This window comes from Rhinolophus ferrumequinum (assembly GCF_004115265.2).
Source record: "Rhinolophus ferrumequinum isolate MPI-CBG mRhiFer1 chromosome 3 unlocalized genomic scaffold, mRhiFer1_v1.p scaffold_36_arrow_ctg1_4, whole genome shotgun sequence".
NCBI classification, from domain to species: Eukaryota; Metazoa; Chordata; class Mammalia; order Chiroptera; family Rhinolophidae; genus Rhinolophus; species Rhinolophus ferrumequinum.
This window is the reverse complement of record NW_022680354.1, coordinates 1,532,436-1,559,235: the sequence shown is the minus strand read 5'-3', so window position 1 is coordinate 1,559,235 and position 26,800 is coordinate 1,532,436. Positions and strand designations below refer to the sequence as shown.

The 26,800-nt window shown below is 46.9% G+C and overlaps 1 protein-coding gene across 16 annotated transcripts in view; it reads right to left on the bottom strand.

Annotated features, from left to right (window-relative positions):
* AFDN (afadin, adherens junction formation factor) overlaps positions 1 to 26,800 on the bottom strand; it is a 131,674-nt gene that overhangs the window by 23,261 nt on the left and 81,613 nt on the right. For 10 of the 16 annotated variants that reach the window (XM_033100448.1, XM_033100445.1, XM_033100446.1 and 7 more), the window contains 11 exons: positions 25,974 to 25,994; positions 25,102 to 25,247; positions 24,687 to 24,781; positions 23,929 to 24,194; positions 22,414 to 22,557; positions 21,217 to 21,415; positions 18,105 to 18,208; positions 15,903 to 15,989; positions 1,713 to 1,778; positions 1,422 to 1,495; positions 844 to 962 (listed from right to left, as the gene is read on the bottom strand). In XM_033100448.1, the coding sequence (XP_032956339.1) occupies positions 844 to 962; positions 1,422 to 1,495; positions 1,713 to 1,778; positions 15,903 to 15,989; positions 18,105 to 18,208; positions 21,217 to 21,415; positions 22,414 to 22,557; positions 23,929 to 24,194; positions 24,687 to 24,781; positions 25,102 to 25,247; positions 25,974 to 25,994 (1,321 nt within the window). The remainder of the gene's footprint in view (positions 1 to 843; positions 963 to 1,421; positions 1,496 to 1,712; positions 1,779 to 15,902; positions 15,990 to 18,104; positions 18,209 to 21,216; positions 21,416 to 22,413; positions 22,558 to 23,928; positions 24,195 to 24,686; positions 24,782 to 25,101; positions 25,248 to 25,973; positions 25,995 to 26,800) is intronic. The other 6 variants (XM_033100447.1, XM_033100453.1, XM_033100456.1 and 3 more) reach the window with 1 other exon arrangement.

Here is a 26,800-nt window from a genome sequence, read left to right as displayed (position 1 = left end):
TCTGTGGCTGTTCTGTTACTAGTAGGTCTAGCTTTTGGGCTCTGGGCTCTGAAGTTCCCAGAATGCTGATCTATGGAGCCGAGAGCTGTGAGGGCCGGGTCCCGCGGCCACGCACAGTTAGCAAGCGGACTGTGAGGTCTGAGATGGAAAGTATGTCCCGAGTGATTTACAGATGATGGGACTCCTAATGCTTCCCTCTGTGGTGTCTGAACTTGGTGCTTTCAAAAGCCTTACATTTATATTGATTTTGTTCTGAGGTTTTTCATGTAGCTACAAAACCACCATTCCCATGAACAAGTTACTTCAAATAAGTGAGCTTTTTATTTAAAATGAAAGATAACAACAAGATAATCGTGCGTCCTATTTCATTTAGCACATGCAGGACTGAAATAACTGTTCATATTCCTAAACCTCCCTTCACTAGAGAATTCTGCCTATTCTCTGAAGACTTGACATCCTGTGTTTGCCTCTGATAAGTGAAAATTCATTCATCTGCTTACTGCGGCCTGAGTGCCGCCCTGCGCCGGGCACACGGACAGCCAGGCCTGTGGAGGTGAGGCCAAGTGGCTCTTAGGAGACACGCAACCTGACGTATGAACACTGTGGCGTGGAAGGCAGCTGGCCCACAGCTGAATCCTGTGTCCAGGCAGTTATGAGCCAGTCATTTCATCCTCGGTTTCCCTCCCTGTAAAGCTGGGCTACTACATACAACAGTCCCTACTCCACAGAGCTTTGCCAATATTAGAGGAGGTCCCTGCCTGGCACACAGGAAGTGATGGTTAAGTCTGCTGTCACTGGAGCAGCAATGGAAGACACATCCGGTCTTCCACAGCTAGGCCTTACGTCTTTGCATCACTGGGGATGGCTGACTGAGCAGGGTGGCGAGACCGTGATAGATGGCTCCTTGTTTCGCTACCTCCAGTGTCACCACGGAACTTGTTCTTGTCATGAGCTCTGCGGCCCTAGGAAGAAGGTGGCACAAACATACAGGAAATGAAACACAGTGCTTCTCTGTCACCACGGGTGCCTGTGACCAGATCAACGGGCAGCGCAGCCTACAGCCTCCTTTGCTGCTCTGAGCAATGGTTCTGCCCTTCAGCCAGACTCCCTACTGCCTATTTCTTTCCTAATTAACGATGCGCACGTCTCCTATGATCATATTCAGAACAAGATGACAGAAATTTCAGGAGGTGTTAAGAATTTTTTTTAAAACTTCAAAGAAACTGCTCCAGACTAAAACACGTATTTATATTTTGCTAACAAATGAAACGTCATGCACACTAAGAGTTTTACACTTAAAAAAGGTAAAGAGCAAGGGCATAGCTTTTTGGCATTATTTTTCGTCTTCCAATTGCAAACTGTAAGGTAAGCGATCTCTAAACATGCTAAAATTACGCTTAAGACCAAGAAATGAATGATACCTTTCTTGAGAGAGTCCTACGAGACTTCGTCCATCCACACTGAGGAGCTGGTCACCGGCAGCGAGACGGCCGTCCTGGGCCCAGCACCAAGAGGCAGAGCCATGTGTCCGGGGTGGGACAGCAAAAGGAGGAGGGGGAGGAGGAAAGGCAATGGTCAGTACACTTGGCATTTGTTTGTTTGTAGCAAACGGTGTGTCGTGTTTTGTACCGGAAAGTCCCAGTGGATATCTCATGTTATTTTTTAAATAGAAGATACACCGAGAATTGACATCTTCAAAAAACGATACTAACCACATCCGCAGCACCTCCTTTCACAACAGACTTGACATAGATTCCAAGTTTATCTTGACCAGCACCCTAAGCAAAAACAAGGTAAGAAACACTGCAGTGAAGATACAGTAAGGAATACAATACTCAGGGAAGTAAAACAAAACTAAAAAAATAAAACACGTACATAGATAATGGTAACAGAAGTCCTGGTTCTTGTTTTTACAAGAAAATTAGAAATATGAAAATGTATTAATAGAATTAACAGTCTACATGGTAAATATAAAGAAACTAACAGGAAACACACCCATTTTATATTTCCAAATTAAGAAAAATGACTCCTGAGAAATCAGTCAATTATTAACCAATCAGCTGATCAGAAGACTAACCTCGACTGAGTCCCAAAGGTAATTTAAGGTGAGTCCTGAACAGCCACAGGGTCAGTGAACTGAAAATTACCCTCATGATACGTACTGTTCAACACTTTCACAAAAAAAGCAACTGGCTACAGGACTTTCGCATTCCACATTTCCCTGTGTCTCCTTGTCCTGTTCACACCTGTAGTTCACAATTTATACAGAAAGACACTTCTTGTGGCCAACAAGAAGAGACACTCAGGTGGCAAGAGAAGGTCGGGCAGAAAGGACTCTGCTTGGGTTCAGGTGGAGGGGTACGAGTTGTAATCCAAAACACTGAAGCCATACAGAACTGCACCAGCTTCGTACCTGTCACCTCAGGGTAGGACACGGAGCTTCAGGGAGACAGATGTAAGTCACACATACAACTGTTTTACAGAAGGACCAACGCTCTACTCAGACATTACAACTAGAACGTAAAAACCAAAGTTTCGGATAATTTATTGGAGCCTCATCATCCACATGAAATCTCACGTGGATTATTTATGCCAATGCTCTCCAAATGAGTCTCTCTCTCTTACGTCACAACTACTTCAATAGCTGTGAAGTATTGTGTCATAAAAGCAAAAATATAAGACTGTGTCAGACAAAGTTATAAAGATAATGACTTCACTGCAACAAACGTTCCATAGCACTCGAACCACACCATTGCCACTTACAAGCCTTCCTTTGCCCTGCAGCTAATAGCACAGGGTTACAGAGGACAGTGTGACCGGCTAGCACAGCTGAGACCTCCCCCGCTCTGCCCTTTGGGAAAACCCAGCGTGTCACTGTTTTGTGAGCCTGAAGGTGTGTATTACATGCCTCATTCGGAAACCAGTGTAAAATGTCTCAGTCTAACAAAACAGCTGACAGGGAGGCAGGCAGCGTGTTTCAGACTTCCTGGGGTTACACGATCTAGGGTTGAGTTTCTAGAAGTTCCCTAGTCGCCCCAATCCAGCTCCTGACCCTCTGCCAAGGTGTTCCGACGTGCTCACCACAGTGTCCTTCTGTGGCTGTCTATACACCCCCAGCCACATGTCACCTGTGGGCGAACTCCTGCCCAGGCTGAGACCCCAACGCTGACCAGACGCCCCTTAGAAACCACCCAGCATGTCCACAACCCACAGCCAAGTGCAACCTGGGATCCTTGTCTGGATCCTTTCGCCAGAACATTAAAAACAAAAAACAAACAAACAAAAACATTATTGGGACAGTTGGCAAAGTTTGTACCTTTTTGTAATTTTGAAATTCCACAATAAAAAATACATAGTAGGCACCTAATAAATGGCAACTTTCTGAATTTTAGCACACCATTTAACGAAAGAGCAATAAACACACCTCTGTATCTGACTTCACTTAGGCCGATTCTGGGTTTCCTTGAACCTCGGGACCTGACACACACTATGGGCAGTGAGTGCTGAGACAACCCCCACTGCTCCCACCGTTAGAATGGGTACTCCTGCACACACAATCTAATTCAATGACTTTTTAAAAACATATTTACACAATCGATGATAACCGCTTAATCAACAACTCAGCTCTTTAAACGACGATTTCACTCATTCTGCAAATACTCCCTAAGAGCCTATGCTGTCTTAAGCTCTGTGCATCCATCAATGAACAAGACACACCAAACGCTGCCACCCTCGTGGAGCTTATATTCTACAGCAGTTTTCTTCACAGGTGTCAAATAATAATTCTGACGGGGGCACTGAGAATGCCTCTTCGTCTTTTTCTGCCAATACTACATGATACTTGTAGCTAGTCCTGTCAGATTTCTACTAAAGGTTCTGAAGTACAGTTACTTTTCTTCTGCTCTCTGTCTGATATAAAAGCAATGCTCACTGAGTTTCAGAATACAGTACCCCCCTCGCTCCCCGCGGTTTCAGTTCCCCATGGTCAATCAAGATCTGAAATATTAAGTGGAAAATTCCACAAATACACAACGTGTTAAGTTTTAAACTGTGGCGCTCTGAGTGGTGCAAGCAATGAAATCTCGTGCAGCCGCGCTCCGTCTCACCTGGGAGGTGAATCATCCCGTTGTACAGCTTCCCCGTACTGTACATGCCACCCGCCCATGAGTCACTTAGTAGGCGCCGCTGTTGTCAGATAGGTTGTAAGAGAGACCACGTTCACGTAATGTACACTGCAGTATACTGTTGTCTTTTATTATTAGTCATCGTTGTTCATTTCTCACGGTGCCTAACTTATAAACTTGACCACGGTGGGGACGTACAGGGACACACAGTGGATACAGGCTTCGGTACTGTCTGCGGTTTCAGGCATCCGCTGGGGGTCTTGTTATGTCACCCCTGTGAATGGGGGGGGTGACTGCACTGCATTTTGGTGTGAAGGAGCACTTACCTACATTTTCACTCAGCATTAGGTTTTGGGAATGCAATACTGTCCTTGTAAATTAGACAATAAAAATAGTCCTTCTAATAAGATAATCAATTATAACCATCTTTGACAGGAAAAACGACTAGTAGTAATACTAGTAAGAGTGCATTTAGTGACACTGACAAACAAAACACCAAACACACACTTTAAAACAGTAAATCAAGCTCTCCTTCCCCATTTCTGGTATGTTTTATAAGATTACTATTAATAAAGAAAAAAATCTCATTTATTTAGACCAACTGTAACAACAGGACTTTAAAATCACACAATAGAGTGATATAAGAAAATGAGAAAAATTCTCTCTTGCTTCTCCCCAGTAAACCAAGACCCTGCACACACACTTTCTGTTGCATGTCAGTTCACTTTTGTTTCACTCTAGCAAGATGTCTTTGTCCCACGGCCACCATAAACGGGCTTCACTTGATTATTACTTGATGTTTTCAACCAGTGATCATCTGCCTGAGGAGAACTACTGCACCCTATTAGTCCACAAGCACCCCACAGCATAATACATGAGCTTCAAGGCAGGAGATGCCATGAGAACTGCAGACATTGGAATAACCTGACGTCCTATACCATTTGTACACAGGTAAGTTACTGTACTTGTACCACACGCCATGGCAAGTGTAATATGCCTACGTAGACTGTTGACGTAAACCCATCTCGTAATACAGGTATTTGACAGCATCACTAACACCACGACTTTAAACAGCAGAAGTTGACATTATCAATTTCGAAAATTTCTGGCCCCAAATGGACACCCTCCTTGGGCCGGCTCGGCCAGCTCCGTCGGTCCCCCGGCCTGAGGAAGCGCCCCCCACCCCAACCAACCCAGTGCCCAGCCCACGGCTTCAAGCTGCCTGCTGTCTAGAAGGCCGGCAGCCTCCTGCACATGCATCGGCTCCCTGCACCCCAGTTCAGGTTTAAGCCTCTCACAACACTCTGCTCGATCCATGTCCCGCGTCAGGGCCCCCACTCTGTCCTGTTTCCATGTTCTTGCATTTGTTTATGCTGTTCTCTCCGTGTGGCTTTCTGACGCAATGTCTGCCCAACTCCTTTCATCATCCGGTTCCCAGGCTCACCTGCCAGCACCTGCTAACCCCCTCGCCTTCCCAACGTCACACAAGATGTAATCTCTTCCTCACTGAAGTTCCCATGGGATTGTCCTGCTTCCCCTGAACGGCCGGGGCCTCTGTCCTGGATTCCAGCTACTTGGACAGAGGCGCCTCCCCCCAGCTGCCTCCCATCCCCGAGCAGCCCCTCACCCGCCCTCAGCCTCACAAAGCTACTACAATGTGGTCAATATCTTATTTTAGAAACCTCCTACGAGGAAGTCCGGAACGCTAAGGACTCCTTAGCAGGTGAGGAAGCAGCTGCTCGACCCACTACACGAGTTGGTAACACAAAGCTGCTAACGTTGTAAGGCTACTCGTTTAAGAAGTTAGAAACCCTGAGCACTCCTGACGATGGGACCGAACGTGCTGTTGTTTTAGGACAGGGACATTCCAGTCCATTCCGGTCAGGTGATGGACGATGAGCAAGGCATAGTATTCAAGTAACAGATAGTATTTGCTCACACGATGGGGATTTACCTAAATTCTACGTTACAATCCCTTCTTTTAATCCCTAGCGAATTCAGGTTGTAAGCAGTATATCTGCTTGTCACAAAGGGAGGTCTTCATCCAAGGAAATATGAGTTCACGCTATTAGAGACCTCAATTCAGAAGACCCATTAGTGTCTAAAAGGTCTATTTAAGGCTCATCATAAAAATTAATCAAAAGTCATCAACAAGGCATCATGAAATACGGTATTTAAAAAAACACTCTTGGTGGAGGTGGGTGATGCAAAGTAAAGAATCTGGATCTAGAATATTCCTACAGGCACCCAAACTTTGGTTGGCCCTGAGTCTTCCAAATGTGGTCTCGGCCTGTACCACGTCCCCAAGAACTGTTCTCTCCTTCATAGACTGCTCTGCTCCGTTTCCGGGAAGATGCTGGCAGCCCACGGCCATTTTCCTTCCTGTGGACACACGTCCTTCCTGCAGAATGGCTGCCTCTATGGCAAAGCCCTTCCCTCCTACACGCTGGTTCCCCCACCCCTGCTTATTCGAATCCTGTCTATACTTCATGTACAGCTCAGTTAAGAACTGGCCATAAAAATTTGTAAATATGACTTGTACAGAGAAATTACAGTCGCACTCGTAATTATTTTAGAAAAACAAAGTTACAGATGAATACCTGGAGATGAAAGAACCAGGAGGAATTGCTAACTACTGTGTGTGCGCGTCTCAAATCAATATGGGTAGTTACTTTCAACCCAAACTCCACAACCTCTAACCAACTCAAAGGCGATGCCATGTCTCAATCTGGCCACAGCAGCCTTGGGCCCAAACGCCCACCTGGCGGGCTGAGCAAAGATAAGACAGCTCTCTTCATCTCTGCTAACTGCCCTCCACGCTGGGAACGGGCCAGGCAGACTACCATCCGCCAGGCCACTGTAATTCCTTAGCATTACGGAGCTTCCTGCTACCTCCCCAACTTCGTATGAATAAAAATAAAAATGTTACAGACTATGATAACAAAAATTGTATGAAATAAAATTTATTAAGTTCAGAAATGTTAAACCACTTATGTCTTATTTCTAAGCAATAACACACAAACTAATCTAGACTGAACTGAAAATTAAAATAATTCCTTTAGTTCCTGTTATATTTATATATACACACACACACACACAGAGGCTGACACACAATTAATTTTATGGTAATTCTACTCCTTTTCTAATTAACAAAGGAAAATGGGGCCCAGAGTTATTATAACTTTTTGCTGCTACATGTCAATGTATCCATCTGTCACTCAAAGAATATAAATATGAGCTATGTGAGCACTGACCAAAAGCCAATTACAGAATATAAAGAGCTTTTTAGATGTTGGCGAAGCTGTACCAGTGTGCTCTCCAATCCGACAGCCACTAGGCCCCGTGCGGCTGCCAAACCTCTGCAGTGTGGCCGGTCCCAATGGAAATGGGTAGCAGGTATGAGACACGCTCAGATTCTAAAGACTTAGTATGGAAAAAGAATCTAAAAGATCTTGTTAAATTAAATGGACTACATACTGAAATCCTAACATTTTGGATATAATGTGTAAAATGAAGCAATTAAAACTGACCTCACTGTTTCAATTTTTTCTTAAGGTAGCTAATAGACAGTTTAGAACGTCCTCTCTAAAACTATAGGGTCCTTCACAGTACAGATGTTACAGTAACCACAGGTGCTAGTAGTAATAAACAGGGCAGATAACTGGGTAAAAACAGGATTTTAGTACAGTATATGCCAACATTATACACCCTGATTGCCAAACATGGGAAGAGTACCCACAGCTATTAAAACTGAGAACACAATATAGCAAATGAATTTATAAAATACATTCTAAATTCTAAACAATTTTAAGAATTACCTGACTAAAGGTACCTCAACCGGTATTTGAAAAACTTATTGTTGTACTTTTAGTGTATTTGTTCGTTGCAAAACTAAAAGAATAAGCATAACCATTCAGAATTAGCCATTCCTCATTTAACCAACCAAATTCCTTTTTAAAACTGATCTTCTGGAAAGCATGTATGTTCCAAAGGCATTAGGAATGATGAATTTCGCTACATACAACTCTGAAATGTAATGAGACTTAAGTATGAGAATAACTTGGCAGCAAAGCACCCAAGCCGCATGGTTGGCCTCTTGTGCCCTTCCACCTTGTCACAGACCATTCGAGAGCAATGACCAGACACACGAGTACATTAGCCAGGTAGTGAAAAGAAGGCAGAGATCCAGGTCCTCAGTCCTCAAAACAAGCAACTACAAGGATGTAACAGAGATCGCTACGTGTGTGATCTTATTAAGTGTGAAATGCACCTTGAAACTGCTTTGCTTTCCTGGAACAGGAAAGGCAGAGGGTTTGAGAAGAGGCCTTGCGAGGGAGGTGGGACGGAGGTGAGAGATCAAGGGCAGAGCAGAAGAGTGTGGAGGAGCAAAGCTGGGTCTGGAATTCACTTGTAAGAAAGGTACCAAGAGAATGGCAGTCGGTTAACACCGAAGTTCCCCAACACAACGCCAGAAGGCACAGGTCCAACGCAGCTGCTGGACATCCATCCCACTTTCCCCAGAACCGAGAAAGAAACACGTACCTATCAGTTGCTTCACATATCGGATGAAAAGTGCTACAAGGAAAAGGCCGCTCAAATGCCTCGTTTCCTCTAATTCTTCCAACGCACCTTCTGGGAAGGCTTCAAAGTATAGTTAGGCTCCCCTCACTGCTGCACAGCCAGACGCAATCAGGAGCCTCAATCAAAAGGAACCTGTGCTTCCAACATGCCAGTGGCAAACTGAGTGAGTGTGGGAGTAGATGATTAACAACATAAAAACATCATTAAAATACAATCCAAAAAAAAAAAAAAAAAGGCAGCAGGAGGAAAAAAGATATGCCAGCCAAAGCAGCATGAATTCACGGCTATTGTTCTCAGCCGGGAAGCCCAGTCTGGACTGGCCGGGTTTCCAACAATCAGTAGGCCGGGATGACCTCAGCGCCCAGGAATACGGACAACTCGTCAGGCGCCCAGCCCCATGCTCTGCCCATCTGCTCCTTTCTCAGGGCCTGACATGGCACAGCTAGTCAGACAAGCAGTTCTGACCCATTAACCAGCAAAATTCAGACTCGAGTTTACCAACCACTGAAAAGCTCCCTCTTTTGGGTGGGAACTCCTTCATTCTGAAACGATCGGCTTTAAAACTCCTTCTGGACCCACACCCTGCCCTCAGCGGCGTGGAAGGACAGGCCCGTGCACGACAGGGTGGTGCTGTGGACAAGTCCCAGCCTGATCTCTCTCAGTGAGCTGGGCTCTAGGTCCCGCTCTGTGGGTCTGTTTCCTCTTTGCATAAAATTCGAAACCAGAGGCATCACGGCGTCAGTCTTTCCCTCCTCCACAACAAAGTGAAGGAAAATGAACCAGAAAGGAGAGTCTGCGGTTGGGTCCCACGGACGGCTGAGGAGGCAAACGTGCCGTGTGGGGCTCATCCGGCCAAAGGTGCAGAGCTTTCCTGAGCTTTTCAAAGAGACCTGTGAGTCGAAGGAGCGAGAGCCCAAGGCTGGCCCCGGGCACCTGTGCACCCAGCGCACAGCAGTGTGCCCTGTGCGTGCCCGGGCGCTGAGCCCTGAGCCCCGGACCCTACAAATGCCAACGCTTCCTGAGGATCCCACCTTCCTGAGGATCCTACCGTGTGAATCCACCGCTCTGCTTTAGGGCATTAACATTTAAATGTTCCTGTCATGTGGTTTTAATATTGTAACTGAACTCAATCTAGAAATTAGCACTTAGGCCATTATTATAAAATTGGTAAAAAATTATTCCTTTATATAATACACTATTTTGCTTTTAGAACTAAAACATAAAATATTGCTTTCAAATTCATAAGCAACGGCCACGCGTGGCAGGCACTAGTTTTACAACTCGATGGAAAGCTATTTCTGGCATTTCCACAGCAGAAATGCTGCAGTCACACTGGGCACTTTGGAACCGATGTTAAAAAGGAACCAAGAATTTCCCGACCTCATTTCTTTAACTAGGTCTTTCCCACACGGTCGCAGTCAGGACACTCAAGAACAGACACGAGTGAAGGTCTCAGACTCAGGGCACTAGATGACAGTCACGTAAGGAACTTTCCTCTAACAGCGAGAGGCGGTGTGTTAATAAACACTGTCTCACCCTCTCCTTTTTAGGGCGCAGGAATCTTATTTTGTGTTTTAAACTAACAAGATTTAAAAACTTAAAATCAATATATAGTCTAAAAGCACAAACTAAAACTATCTTTAAGATACTACTGAATTAGCTATTCATTTATAAATGAAATAGTAAAACAGTTAAGTACTTCTAAAAGTTGTTTGACGTTCACATTTAGAAAATCGGTTTTAGAAAAAATGAGTTTTAGAGAAAACCTACAGTAAAAACGACCTAATGTAGCCCAAACAAAATTACATCATGGATTTTCTTATATATGTCGTCAGTAAATTATATAGCTGCAGTTACAGTTACTTGAAGCAATTTTCACCATATTATAACTAGCCGGATTAAATGTATGTTTTTTTCTTGTACAAAAAGTATGTAGGAGACTTGCATTTTTACAAACCTTAAGAACTGGCAGCATTAAAACAAAAAGCAACAAACATCTGGGTGTGTAACTACAGCAACATTAAACGGTTGCTTCACGAGCCAGCTAATTAGTGACAGGTTTCAACAGGCTCCAGTGGGAGAAAAGCATTCTTCACAGATCAGTCAGCACCAGCACACCCGCGTCCCAACAGCCCCGTAGGAAACTCACCACGGGCTCTGCTCTCCCCACAACGGAGAACCACATCGGGTCCCTACAACAGCTTCTCAACCTGGAAACGCAACTGTCTACTTCTCTCAGCTGCAACAGCAACCAACACGCTGGCCTTGCAAAACTTGGGCCGCAGTTCCAAGCGGGAAGCAGTGACACTTGTGGCATTTATCAGCACGAATGAGAAGCATGCAACATTCAGACTCTTACGTAACCAGTCAGCTCTGATTTCTGTTCACTTGGTACTTTATTCAACTTTAGAAAGAGCTAGAAAAATGAGGAGGAGGGAACTGTTTGTATTTTAAAACTCCAAATTAAACAGGAAGCGTCGCGTTGGCCCACAGATGAGTAAGAAGTGGCACACTGAACCCCCAAAGCAATGTTTGGGGGAGGGAACCGCACACCCGCCCTGCCCCTAGCTATCTGGCTTTCCTAGGACGGAACCGCAGTGTGCAGGGGCAGCAGGGGACTCAACAGCCAGTGTCCAGGCTCACGGCAGCTAAGCCACTCACTAGCCAAAAACACAGACTGGGCCAGATAAAAGACCACCAGAGCTTCTAGAAAAAACGAAATACACAGAAACTAAGGTTACTGGGGCACAACTCAGCTACAGAGGCCGACTGGACGTTGCAGGAAAGAACACAATACCCGGTAACATTAAATAGAACAAGTGACAGACGTGATCACCCAGTCCCAGGCTGAGGACTTCCCGGGCTCCCTCACCTGACACTGAGGTCAGCACACTGCCCTGGCCGTAGCGCCGGCCTGGAGACGTGAAGTGGTCTGCTCCGCTCCGAGGTCCTGAGGGCAGGAGCTCAGGCACCCCACAGCAAGAGCCAAGTGACCCGTCTCAGCCACGTGAGCAGCAGACCTGCAGCCAGCAGACCACCTGCTCTGAGTTCTGTCCTCCAGAACAGCTCTCTGCGACCCCACATGGCATCTGCGGCTCCCAGCTGGAGTCCCACACCCGCCTACCTAGCGAGACAGGCAGCGGATCACACACGTAGCTGTCGTGCTCAAGCCGGACGTTGCCTGTCAAGCTGCCACTGCCCCCTCCCCCCGTCCTACCCCCAGTGAGCACTGGGGTATGCCCAGCTGCGCACACAGCATCTGGCTGCGTGTGGCTATTTCTCTTTCACCCACTATAGCCAGTTCATCAAGCAACCCGGAAGCTGTTGCTCAACAAAGGTGCACCGGCACCTACGACGACCAGAAACAGGGGGCCCTGCAGCAGAGCACAAGACGGGGTGTCTTCCGGCCGGCGCCACGTTACCCCACAACAAAGCGACTTCCAGCTGCTGACTTGACTACACGCCACTGCCAGTGCTCCGCGGAGCCTGTACCATTTGGAAACTAGGACCAGCTTCTCTCTTACTACCCCACTGGGCGCCCTGCGCGTGCCCCTGAGCCTGGCCAGCCCTGCCGCATACGGCAGGGAGAACCCCCACGCAGGGCGGCACCGAGCACAGTGGGCGCCATCGGAGCCCGTGCACGCTGCCGACCTCACAGCTCCATCGGGGCTTCAGGGCAGCAAGGAACTGAGCGCGGCTGCAGCATTCGTGGGTCAGCGTGACTGGGTCACAGCCACTCCCCTTCGCCCACAGCTGCCCTGTGGCTGCTTTTCCACTCCGACTGCACAACCACGCAGTGCAGAGGGGCAGAGACCAACCAGCCCACGAACAGCACAGACCTGCTCCCGCTGCCCTCGGTGCACTTCAAGGGGCGTCCCCTTGCTGCACCCCACCACAGCTGCAGCCTCTCCACTGCCCCTCAGCCACCATCTTACCTGGTTCGTACCTGCTTCCCCTTCAAGGTGCAGCTTCGACGAGAGGCCGTGCTGCCCGGCCCGGCACAGCAGAGCACAGGCCGCCAGCACCGATCCCTCAGAGTGACCCCTCCCAGGTCACTCGCTCATTCCCACTTTCCGCCTTGTCCCCGAGGGACCAACAGAGTGGCTGCTGCATGTCGACATTCTTGGTGGGAGAAGAAAACCTGACAGCCAAATGTGTACTTAGTCCTGTTAAATGCACCTACAAGCTGATGAGTTAATCACCTTAGGACTGAACCTGCAATGTCTCTTCAAACACTCTTGCTTTTCTTCTAGTTTTAAATGTACACATACTGTTCACCGTAGAAAATATCTGCAAGACCAGACGCCAGAACAGAAGGAAGATCCCTGACACGTGACGTTAGAGGATGCCACCCTCTCGTTTAGAAAAGGAGACGCAGGTCTTGCACCCGGAAAGGAGGGGGCCACTCTCCACCTCTCCTAAGGGCCGGCTGCACTGGGTGTTGAGAGGCGGGAGAAACAGAGTGGGCGCTCCTTCTTGGGGGTTCTCTGCTTTCTGGGGGGCCCTGTTCTGAGGGCAGCCTGTGGGGGGCCACTGCCACGGGAGCGACGGGGAGGGCAGAAGGAGCACGCTAAATTCAGAAAGCACATATTAGCTGGCCCAGTGTAGACACCCACATCGTCACGCTTCCCAACCCAGCTGTGGTCGGCAGCAAAGTTCATCCTTTGATTTACATCTGCCTAACTTCCTGTGTTGCTACCATTCCCCATGAAGCCCCAATTCTATAATCCTGTATCCCAACTGTTATTTTCTAGTTTTTGTCTACAAATCTCTTAAATGTATTAGCGTATGAAACAAAAAAAAACCCTAGAGATTTAAAGAATCACAAGTGAAAATTATACTCTACTTTCACACAATATTCTCTTCCGGAATAAATGTCACTTTAGCAATTAGCTGCTACGTTCAAACATCTCAGTGCACATAACGAAGATCTAGCCTTACGAAGGCAGTGTAACCCGAACCGCACTGTGTCCTCCTAAACTGTGGCAATCAGGCCTGGGTTCCACTGACTGCTCACCCCAAACCGCGCGTGGGACAGCAAGGATCCAGTCACCTATCTTCCCACGACTGACCACGGAGGACTCCTTTCCTCCCACGCTCCCTGTGTGAACGCAGATGCAAAGAGAACACGCAGTAGCTTGGAGCTGCACAGGAGAGGAGCCGGTGGCAGAGGTGACCGTGCGGGAACTGCACACACGAGCACGGATAGGTGTGTGGCCAGCAGCCACACGGGTGGACAAAGGCCGGGGGGAAGCGGTTCAATAAGCACAGGTTTGGTGAAGGCTGAGGAGTCCAGCTCCCCTGGGCCTGACCAGACCACAGCAGTGACATGGTGCTGCCCGGCAGGCCTCCCGGGGCACAGCTGGCACACCGCGGCCTCAGCCTGTGCAGCGAAGCAGGCAGCACACACACGCGCAGTGCTGGCTGGGCGCCTCCATGCAGCGGCCTCCTGGGGGGCCCGGCTGAAGCACTGTCCCCACTCTCACTCAGCCCAGTTCACTGCTTCCCCTGCCGGGTCCACAGAAAGGTTCAGGGCTCCTCCTGGCGGCCAGAGGGCTCTCCCTGCTGCTCGGCAACTGTCCTCACACCGGGGGACGGCACCGTGCCCTTTTCTTTTGCCTCTTGCCTGCAGTGGCAGGAAAGTGAACACAGCTTGACTGTGACTGTCAGTTTGTCTCCTTGTCCTATTTGCCCACAAACACCTGGCAGCTGGACAAGGCCAGCGGCCAGCGAAGAGAGGGCTGGGGAGTGCCCAGTGGGCCTCAGACGGTAGGTGGCATGAGTCCTTTAGACATCAGGACATGAGCAAAAGGATCCAAGACATTTAACCCAAATCAGACTAGAATCTACAGAAAACAGGTCGTTTTGTATTAAGACAGATTACGTAGCTAAGCTGGAAAAGGTGGAGACGCTGGTAAATGGCAGCTGCCAGTAAGACGAGTATTTAAAATAAAATTTTATATACATGTATATAAAACACCAGACACATCGGAAAACAGGACATGGAGTTTTTCCTGTGTACCTGAATGTGATGCAGAAGTTTTCATCCTAGTCTTTTTTATCCTGAAAATGGGCGTTTGGTTCAGTTTTAAGCAAAGAGCGAGAGTCCACAGCTGACACCTTCCCATTCACATCTGCAAATTGCGAGCTCTGAGTCCATTAGATACAAGAGTCTGGCAACACAGCCACGAGCATGAGCCTTCTCAGAGGAGGAAGCAGGAATCCTGGACTGACCTGGGCTGCGGCTCTGGACCCAAAGTCCAGCCTACCTGGGTTGACCCCAATGACCTGGTGCTTCACAACCAGACGACCGCCCTGGACAGGGTGTCTTCCAGCTGGGTCCTAACTGGAATCCCACCTTTAGTGCCAGGTGCTTGTAAATTACCCTACATGCCACACCACGCCCAGGTACGGCTTCCTCAAGTGTCATCATGTCCCCTTTGGTTCCGGACCCTTCAATGTTCTGTCCTGCCTACAGCATAAGGTACAAACGCTCGACCTGTTAATCGAGACGCTTTAAAATGAGTTAGGCACTACTTCTTACTCAACTCTGCCTCTGGTGCAGGGCTGAGTTGCCTGAACCCCCACGCGCTGTACGTACGTACGGTTCTGTCCTTCCTGTTACCCCACCATCCCCTTACTCCTTTTTGTCCAAGTGCTCTGATGCCAAGGCTAGCTGAAACGACACGTCCTTCCTGTCGCCCTCTGCAAGTGCAGGGCCAGCGGTCGGCCCTGTTGGAAGCACACAGCCCAGGTAAAGCAGGCGGTTTCTGAAACTCCCCTGCACACCCAGCGGACGGAGTGTCTGGCGGTCGGAGCCAGACAGCTGTCGGTGACAAGGCGCCCAGTGAGTGCACTGTGCGCTCACACGGGAAAACGGTGTGTGACGCCCACTGGGACTCGGAGACAGGCCTCCCCCAGGCACTGACAACAAGGGGCCTCTCCTCCAGCCTGAGCCCCCCGAACCTCAGTGGCTCCCTCTCCAGGTCGCACCACGCTGGCTCCACCTTCCGAAGGGAGGTCTGCCCGCAGTGAGTGGAGCTCAAGCCTGTGCTTCACTCCTGCACCACCACCCCCCACCCCAAACAATGCTGACTACACACTTCACCTGCAGGCAACGACGTCCCCACACCCAGCCACTGAGCCCAGGTTTAAAGGACAAAGCCTGAACACGCTCACGCCTTGACTCTGTCCTACCTTTGCTGCGACGATGCTAAGGCCCATTCCATTTTGCTTTTTCAGGGTCACAGTGATTACTTCAGGTTCCTTCCTCAGCGGCTGAGCCTAAAGGATGAAAAGAAAGTTTTACTTTACGGCTGAAATGGGGGTACTTCTATAATACATGGTCACACAGCTCATGCTCCATCTAGTCAATCAGGTTCACTATGGTGAACGGGAGGGAAAACAGGAAAGTGGGAAAGGAAAAAGTAAAAGAGCCAATCAACACAGGTACTCTTCAGGTACGCATCCAGGAAGGTAACTATTAAGACTCTTGACTCAAGAATCTTAAACATGAATCCAGTTATAAATGCTATTGAAATGTTACTTGAAGAAGTTAATGTATAAAACAAAACTAAACTTCCATGACTATCCAGTTACAAACCCCAAACATAAAGACAAAATGAAATTTTTACTTGATTACCTTTCAGAATAAATTACTGGGTTTTTTTGAAGAAGAAACTTAAAACATATTTCAGATTATCTATGGGGAGGACAGAAGAAAAACTCTGACAAAGGTGACCTAACATCTGTCTCTTGAGAAAATGCCAACAGGCACGTTTTCCTACAGAGCGGAACTAAAGCAGCCACAGGGGTGAGGCAGCTGTGCTCCCAGCCCACGTTACGATGGGAAGCCCGCGCGGCTGGGTGTAAACCTCGTGACAAGCTACATCCCCGTAGGCCAAGCCAGTTCTTGAACAGATTCATAAACGAGTGAGCAAGATAAATGATCTGTGGACGTGACACGCTGTATATAGGTCACACCTCCCATGAAATAGGAAACAAAATTAAAGAAGCAAGCTGCCAGTGCACACAGACGGGGACTTACGTATAAAGGCCCACTGCCAGGGAGTGATAATTCAACACGTGGCTGTTAATTCAGAACCAGAGTTCTCTCTGTGAGAGAGTATTTTAAAAGCAAGACCTGAAATCTCCTGAGGGGATCTCCTGATTTTTTTAAAATCAAGAACTGAAATCTCCTGAGGGATCTGGGAATAAACCAGAAAGGTAAGGAACCAGTGATTCCATCTAAAAGGTATTTGTTTTTCTATGAAATGTGGCAATCAGAAACTGCTGTCACTTCAGATTTGACAAGTAAGAGCTGGTTAGGTCAGTGGTAAGTATCAGAGGCCTGACCACTGTGTCAGTAGTTACATGTGTCATCTATTTGGGACACAGAGAAATCATCAACTAATTCATTTGGGGGGAAGGATATGATGTATGTTCAAATCTAAGGTATGCTACTAAACCAAAAGCAATTCATTACGACTGAGTACCAATGAGGAATTCAGGATACACAAGCAAGTCTCTGAAGCTTCACGAGACTTATGGTTGTTTCTCACAACCAGAATCTCTCAATCTGGGCCCAGACACACTGGTCTATTCCATGCCATCTGGGGTTATGTGAACAGGTGACTGAACTGCCACATCCAACCACATGTAATACTCTGAGCCTCTTCATAGTAACGCCGACATCTGCTTGTTCCTTGAACTCTTAAGTGGCTTAAGAGATGAAAATGGCAAGTATAGAAAAATTTAAATAAAAAACTGCAAAACAGAAAAATTTCCTATTTCTTCTGGACTGGTATTTCAAAGAAAGACGTGCTCGTGTGTGTGGCACAAGAGCACTCTTCGGCTGGCACCGCCTCCTCGGGCACGGGGAAAGCAGCCTTCTGGTTTGAAATGCTCTGTATAAAGCAAAGCAGGATTTCCCTTAAAACATATGAAGCTAGTAAATACTGGAATTGACCACTCTTCCAGAAATTTATGGAACTTAGTAAATGATTTGATACATATTTAAGACAAGGTAGAATGATCAAGACAATACTTTTAGCAAAAGAAAACCTCTTCCAATGAAGTCTGTGAAGGCTACCATGTTAACCTCTTTTAAAGATACATATTAATGTTACGGTTGGTGTAACTGTGGGTGCAAAGATTCTTTACTTAAACAAGCACCATTTGTAGACAAAACTGTACAGACATGGTCTAAAAATAAAAACTTGTATCTATATAAGTCATGGGTTTAAGATTTTTTAATAAAATTAGCATTAAGAGGTGATTTTAAAGCTTTCCTATCACAAGAAGGTTCACGATAAGCAAGGAATGAATTTGCATTAAATTTTCAAGTCATAAGGAACACGCTCCTTTTTCTGGCCCACCTAGCACCCATCCAATACTTGCCAGATCCGTGTTGTCATGTAGAAGGTGACTTTCATAATCTGCACCTTCAAAATATATCGTCCAGGTACCTGGTGAGCGTGCGTGAGGAACCAACCTGCAGAAACCTGAAAAGAGCAAACAAGTGGCTGTGAGACTGACAGGCAGCGCAAGTCAGACACACTATACTCTTCAACAAGGGAAGAGCGTAAGGCCTCGAGTACTTGACGTCTCATGACAATATTTATTCTTCTTATTCTACATATACCTTTACTCCCTCTGAAAACTTAATTAGCAGACATTGAAAATAATACATTTGTTTTGGTCCAACACCAGGTAGAAAAGTGAGCTGGGTCTCCCCATTCCTTTGTTCCCAAGAACTGCTGTTCTCATATCTGTGGGCGACTGCTGACGCACACTGTAATGCCTTGCTAGCTGTCCACCTACCCCGTGGCCCAAGAGGCCTTCTCTGACAAAGGGACAGGCAGGCGGGACCCGAGTGGCACTGCTGGATGTGTGCCTGCACTCCCAGACACCAGCCACCTAACTTACAGCCCGCATATTATTTGACTCACACAGCAATTCTGGAGGACAGGCCCCTCGTCATTACTCTGTCCAAATTTCCTTACAAGCAATACTCTGATTACTTACAAATAAATTTCAGAATCATCTCACAATGTTTTAAAGAATACCATTGATATTTTCATCAGGGACAATGACATCTTTACAAAATGAAGTCTTTCAATTCAAAATGTAGCATTCTTCATTTAATCAGGTCTTCTCTTGTGTTTCTCAGAAATTTTCTGAAAAGGTCACGTCACACAAGCCTCGCACAAGTCTTGCTAAGTTTCTCCCAGTGGTCTCACTATTATTAGCAGCTAACAGTTGCCAGAAGCAGCCAGTGTGCCACACACAGCTTCTCAGGAACATCCAGTCTCCATTATCCCTGAGGAGTGGGTACTGGTCAGGGGGCCAGGCTGGCATGTGCTGGAACTCTCTTCCACTCCGGTACCCACCAGGAAGGGTAATTTGGGGGGAGTATATTTGGACACTTATGAGGTTGTTCATGGTAGACAGAAAAGGATATGCCACAAATATACTTAAAGTCAGAACATAAACTAATTTTACTTAGTTCTAGTCCTTTAAAAAAAACGTTTCAATCCAGTGTCACTGAAATATAATTTAACGTCTCTTTCTTCTGTTCTAGGAATTATAATTATCACAGCTTTGAAATTCCAACAATTGTAATTATTTTCTTCATTTTTCAAACATCAGGTTTCCCACAATAAGTCTGGAGCACACTGCAAACAGACACTTCCTACTTTCTTAGCTTAAGGAATGCGTCTCAGATCAGGTATGAGTCTATGCTGACTTTATAACCTTCTCTCACAGAATCAATTATATCGTACAAAAAAACAGAAGGAATATAAATTGAGAACACACAGTTCTTTATTTGGCTTGCAAAAAGAATTGAGCATGAAGAATTAAAAACACTGATGTCATAAAAGAAAACACCCAATTCTTTACAAGCCTTGTCAAGGCACGTGTGTTCTGGGCTACGTCACCATCTCAACACCTGAAATGAGGTGCTGATGCCCAAACCTGGTCAAGCATCCCATGTCCGGAAAGTCAGCATTCCGCAGAGCCTCGGGGAGCTCCCGGGCACAGGCACGCAGCCCCCAGAGTCAGGCGCTGAGTAGGGGAAGTGAAGCAGTATGTTTATAAGCATGTTTCAAGTGCTGCCACAAAACACAGCAGAACAACTTAAGGATCCCTGGTGGGGAAGTTGCTTAAGTTTTAGGAGGTGGCTGAGGTTGTTTGGACACAGGGACGCCTGAGTGGAATTTAAGAAAATACAGAAAGGTGTGTAAGTGCAATAGCAGGAGCAGGAACAGACCCAAAGGCCCCCGCAAGGACGCACAGCGCACTGTTCAACAGTAGTCACACGTGCAGTGTGTTTCCAGGCGGAGACCGAGACTAGAGGTGGACAGCACGCTCCACAGTTCCACAGGTGATGGGGAGAGCGTCTAGCCGGAGCCGGAAACAGAGCCTGGTTCTAATGTCCGAAGGCAGTGTGGAGGCTGCTGCGGCGGCAGAACTGGCCCATGACTGGCTGCTGCCGTGATGAACGCGGGTGCGGCGCTGACGGCTGTGGTCTCGGATGGCGGGGTGGGCAGCATGGAAGGGACCTTTCAGCAGCCCGGTGGCCGCTGCTGCCCCCGGGCCCACCGCCGTGCTGGGTCAGTGTGAGGACACACTTCTGGTGCCAGGGGCCAGTTGAGGCCCCTGTGACAGGCACCCCTGGCTCGGGGGCTCCCGTGTGCCCTGAACCAGGGCTGGGGCAGCCTCTGCCCACTCCTGCCCCCGTCCCTTCACCATCCCACTCGGTCCTTTTAGACCCACAGCCACCCAGCCCCTGCTTCTCCGAGAGCTGAGGACCGTCACACTCCCATCTCCTTACGAGCAGCACCTTCTGTAAAGCCAACTGCGTAACTATGAAAATCTTTGAAGACATAAAATCTACTGAGGTGAGTGAAATACTCACTGGTGAAAAATCACACTCACTGAATTAATACCTGTGGACACAGAACCATAACCTTTCCATTATTCTCTTTACTCGTTTGAAACGCCTGCACCTGAGCTCCACTGCAGAGGGACAGCAGACAGGGACTAACATTGGGTGGCAGCGAGCTCAGGCTTCTGGTACCACGGGGACGGTACGCTCACCACTGACCGTGAAGGAGAAAACGCAGGCCAGACGTGATGAACTCCGGAGGGGCGCTGCGCCAGGGCTGGGGTCTTAGCGCAAACCACGAGCTGGCCTGGCCCCGGCGACAGCGCTGTGGCCCTGACAGAGCCGCGCAGGCACCCAGCCATCCTCACAGCAGTCCCACAGGTGGGTCCTGTCACCACACCCACTTTACAGTGAGACTGTAGGTGACGGGGGTGTGATCAGAACTCAGGCAATCTGGGGCCAGCACTTGTGCTGCCCTGAATGACCCCACTGGGCTGATCCCAACACCAAGTTACAACCGGGCTCCAGAGGCCGAGTCCAGCCACCAGGCTCAGGAAACGCCGAGAAGGGAAGGAGTCAGCGCTGGCCTGACCTCAGCCCCGGCTCAAAAGCGGCGCTTACCTCTCTGGCACAGAGGGTCCAGGAACTCCTGTAAGCCGCTGGGGATGTTCCGGACGACGTCGCAGGAGTAGCCGTCCTCGGGCAGGAGGAAGGGCAGCTGCAGGTCAGGGTCCTCTTCCAGCTGCACTTCCCGCCCATCGCTGCGGGCCAGCTCGTCGGCCGTGTTTTCAGCAACGGCCACCACATTTTCTATCAGGTCCTGCTTGGGAAACAGGCCGAATCAGAGATGCTGCGTGGTTGGCGCAGCTCTCGCAGGTACAGGGCCATCCAGGAGGGACAGTGACCGGCCAGTATATCCACAGCCCAGGGGTAAGGCAGCAAACCACCAGCTGAGCAGACACCTCAGCATATGAACCAAGACGTTCATGATTGATTTCACGTAACGTGCAGCTTTGAACAGAAGCTTGTAGTCATGAGACAATGGATTTTTTTCTCCTTTCAAAAGGAATCATTTTTTTCCTTGCACAATTCTGTAACATCCAGTGCTAATTATATCCCACTTTGTAGACTGTGTAATGACATAGGAAGAGCGGTGATTTCGGAATTATGGGTTATAGTGGTTTCTGTTTAAAAGCTTATTAACACATAACACACAAACAGGAAAATGCACAGATCCTGACTTCACAGCACACTGAAGTGAACACAGCAGCTCACCTACCACCCAGCTCAGGGAGCGGAGGCGCAGCCGGCCGAGCAGTGACCATGCATGCATGCCCTCCTGCCTTTCCCAAAGGCACCGCTCCCAGGCTTCCCACACCGTGCTCCTGTTGGCTCCTGAAATTCAGACAGCCGAAAGCACTTGTTTGTACCCTGTATCTGCCTAATTTCTGTGCAAATTATGACCTAATGCTCATCCACGTTGTCGTGTAGCTACAGTTCATTCTTTTCCACTTAGGGCGGTATTTCTTTACATCCACGACGTTGACTTATTTATACACGGTACTGCTGGTGGACACTCCGTGGTATCTAGTTTGGGGCTATTTTCAGAGATGTCTTTTGTTGGCATAAATGCAATACTGGAGGTCAACAGATGGATCCAACCATCTAATTAACTTACCTCTCTATTAGAGTAAGTCATCTAATTCTCAGGAAATAAGGTAACTTATTAAACAAGTTCTCCTTTTTGCTTTTCATCCACATCTCCCTGTGCAAACGCGTCCCGCACCACCGTGTGGTAACGTGGCACCGTTCACTTACCGTCGGTATAAAGGGCTCATCGGGTGCACAGTGATAATTCTGTAATAAGGCTTGAAGTTGTAATGAATTTAACTTAAAGCAGGTGCTGTTTATATTGGGAATGTCATCAGGTGCATACTTGTCCATTGTAAGCAGAGTGGTCGCCTTGGAGGAGAACAAACAACGGACATATGACTTAGAAGTATTTCATAAATATTCCCCTTTATGAACATTTGTACAACGGTAGTAACTCGCTAATTTGATTTTGAAATGCAGGATATTTTTAAGAAAACAAACTTCCATGAACATGAACTATATACATTAAATTGAACTGAAAGCACTGCCTACAAAAGGTTTTTATGCGGCCTCTTAATTTTACTAAAAAACATATATATACATATATATACATGTGTGATGTGTATATATATATATAGTGAAATTCAATTATATGTTCATAGAGCATTTAAAAAATTCTCTTAGAACCTGGAAATACTTCCGTAGCCATTCAGGTGACCAGTTCAGTTACTGGGGTCTGAATAGGTTCACTGCAATGGCCTTTTTATAACCAGCTGACTCAGTTAAAGCAGGAGGGTAGGCAGCTGCCTCTTTCTATGCTAAATTTCCTTAGACTAGATGAAAAAACTGAGAAGCAAATACAAAACTACAGTATAATAACAAAAATTCGCCTAGGTTTTGAGACTGGATACTCATTTCCTTAAGTGTAAAACAGCACTTTCTGTCTCGAACACCTCAGCAACCCCCTCAGAACTGGTGAAGCCATTAGGTTACAGCTGTTCTACAACAGAACTCTTCTGTTCCCTTCTTCTCTGGCTCTTCCTTTGTGATTTGATGACTTTCTGGAGTGCTGTGCTCAGAGTCCTCTCTCTCTCTTTCGTGTATCTACTACTGTATATAGGTTTTTGCTTTGTGACCCCCTGGTTTCGTATTCTTAAGAGTGAATAGTAACCATTTTAAATAAGAATTTGCCTTCTAGAAAGGAGCTTTAGGACACATACTCTCCTACTCTGAGTAAAAAGGACCACTGAAGGATCCGTGTCCTACTGGTTACCCTGGTATGTTGAGGTCCTGTCCTGTGTACCTCGGAATGTCACCTCATCTGGAGACAGGGCCTTGAGAGTGTAATCAAGCAGATCTACTATGACTGATGTCCTTACAAGAAGCGGACATGTGGACAGACATGTGGCCACCCTGTGCAGACGAGGACAGAGATGGGGGCTATGGGGGAGATGCGCCTACAGAACACCAAGATACCCAGCGACCCAACAGAAGCTGGGGGAGGGGCCTGGGACAGACCCTCCCTCACAGCCCTCACCTGCCCACCTGGATCTTGGCCTTCCGGCCTCCAGAACTGAGATGATAAATTTCTGTTGTTTAAGTCACCCAGTGTATTGTACTTCGTTATAGTGACCCAGGCAAATGCCTATACCGTGGTCCCATTATTTTTACACAGAAAAAAGACCAAAAGGGGATTGCTGAGGTTCTGCTGCGTCCCAGTCCTTCCCCGGGACTGCCCACCTGCACTATCCTGCTGAGATGACAGTCGGCAGCCAGCTCCAGGCCTTGCTTCTCCGCCCATGCTTCCACATGTCCCAGCTGCTGGCGGATGATGGCGCCCCAGTAGTGGGAGCACAGCCCCGACTCGGGGTCGGTGACCAGTCTGTTGAACAGCCACATGTTGATGAAGTGGAAGAGCTGAGAGAAGAGCTGGATGGTCAGGGCCGCATTGACCCTGCATCGCCGCAGCAGACACATCGCGCCCGTGAGCGTGTGCAAAACATCGTCTGTTCAGAAACGCAGGGTGAGGCAGGGTAGCAATGGCATCGGGGAAAAGCCTCGTGAAGCAGCCGTGGGCCAGATAAAGGCACTTACGGAAAGGCCTGCTCCACTCACGTCTAGAATTCCCATCTCCAATGGGCAGCGCGACGTGGTGGCTGTAGACTACATACGGGGATTTCCCAGAGCTATCTAGCATTTACGCACACACTAAGGGACTTTCTAAAAGGCACAGCCAGCATGACATTCCAAAATGAGAACTACTGCTAAACAAAGCGGACGATAGTGAAACTTTATTATTTTACTAAGAATGCCAAATCCAATAGGATATCTCATTTATTTGTAAAATACCTCCCTCTTACGTATATTAAATATTAAAATGAAGTTAAACAGGCAGGACAAAAGGGAGGGAGGGGAAGAAAGGAAGGAGGAGAAGGAAAGGAAGGAGAGAGGGAGGGAGGGAGGAAAGGAAGAAGGAAAGAGGAAAAGAATATCCTAACCTATTTTTGGTCTTTGCAGACTGTTCTCTTCAGGGTCATCCAAGAAGGCTGGCATATAATTATTCAGTTCTGACTGCAGACAGTGAACCAGGTACCTGAAAATACATAAACAGTGTTAATGATCTCAACATGTGGCACTGCTATTGTCAGACATGGTATCACGTGCAAAACAGTTTGGACTGTTTAAAAATATTTTCATTTAAAAATATAATAGTTTTATTCTCAGGATTCGTGAAACATAGTTCACTGAATTCCATTTATTAAGTCAATACATTTTGCGTAGTTATTTATGCTTCTCAATATTCATTTTCAATTAGAGTAAATGAGAACCTTTAAAATTAGTTTTGAAAATTCAACAAGAAAATATACGACTTAAATCTTTATAGAACAGTGTCTCCAGAACTGTGGTCCTTACTTAAACGCCATTTGCACCAAGTGTGCTAAAACATCCTGGGCATCCAAGGTGATCCGGCTGAGGTCTCGATCCTGCTTAATGAAGTTGAGCAGCTCAGATGCATTTGCCATCCAGAAAGCAAGTGCCCCTGCGATGTTCTTCTGTTTCTGCAGACAGAACACATCTCCATAAGCAGCTACAGAACAAACAAAGACAGTAACACAAAAAGGGATGCTCTTGAAAAGCTGCTGAAGATAGACCAGTACCTTCCCCTGTCACCGGGTATTTACCACAGATACCAGATATTTGCAAAGGAATTTGGGTACCTTCACAGCGGTGGCAAATACATAACCACTTCTTCTTGGGGTTTATGTACAAATACATGGATCTAATTAGCTACGATTTAGAACCAATGGAGAAATGGAGAGAGCAAATACTACAACACCCAATTGTCAATTGTGCATTATCTGGTAATCTGTGAAGTATACACACACGTCCCCATGGTCACCCACAGCCACCCTGATACTCGCAGTCACTGGCTCGGACACCAAGCAACTCGGTATCAAGTACTGATCTATCGCTTCATCTCCCGACCACATGTGCAGGCCAGGCAACCTCAGATGAGATCCAAAGAATAGGAACCAAGGATAAACGATAAAGAGAAGAAACAGAACTTTTGTCATTTCATATTCACACTGAAGTGCATTAAGCAGAAATTATGAAATGCCGATAAAGGTTGCAGTCAAAAAGGATTTTAGTAGTGCATGTTCTGCTGCTGAATGAGTGTTATGAACTGCTCAGTCCAGTTGTAGTGCTGTATTTGACATGGAAGCAGCATGAGAAACTCAGCTAAGCCAACACAGCCAGGACCAGGTCCCAGCAGTATGTCCTACCTGATCAACCTGGTCTACTTCCTGGAGAAAAACAGACGAGGGGAAATCAAGCAGAACGAGAGAAAGAAACTTGTAAACAATCATGATAGTTCAAAAAAATCAAAACACCAATATGAAGGTACGACATGAAGGTACGACATTTAGTTAGGTTCTTCTCAAATTACATACTCATGCAAGGTGCCGAGGCAGCTCCTGGAGCGTACGCCGTAAGGGACTAGTTAGTTCTATGTTCTTCCCACTGGGACAATAACTAAGTCAATTCCTAGAGAGCTTATCTCTAATGATGTTACAAGGAACACATGAACATGTGGATCTCTTTAGAAGATTCACAAAGGAAGGACTGCTGAACGTCCCGGTGACACTGCTTCAGACTACTGAAAGGTCCGGAAGATAGTCTCTTCCCCTGGATTGATTAATTAATAATGAAAGAGACAGGAAAGACCAACAGAAACAATCAAAATAAAAGTTGAGAACCTAACAATGGATTAAAAACTTATACCTATACTATACTATACCTATACTAAAAAGGAATAAATTGTTTTTGGAAAGTAGGTTTTTATAAATTAAAGAATTTAAATTACTCACTATCATAGTTTCTTACAAAAATGTTATGATTCCTCCAATCACATACTAAACCTAAATCTGAAGTTTAGAAGACTTGATTTGATAATGGTGATTTCAATGACTAGTTCAAATTCAACATGGAAAAGTCTATCAAAAGCAGTTTGATGACAGGACTTTATTTGGAACAGGCTTTAGAAATCCAAACACGATGGGGCACAGACAATGGCTTTGAATGACAACTGAAAAGGAAATCATGGTTGTTT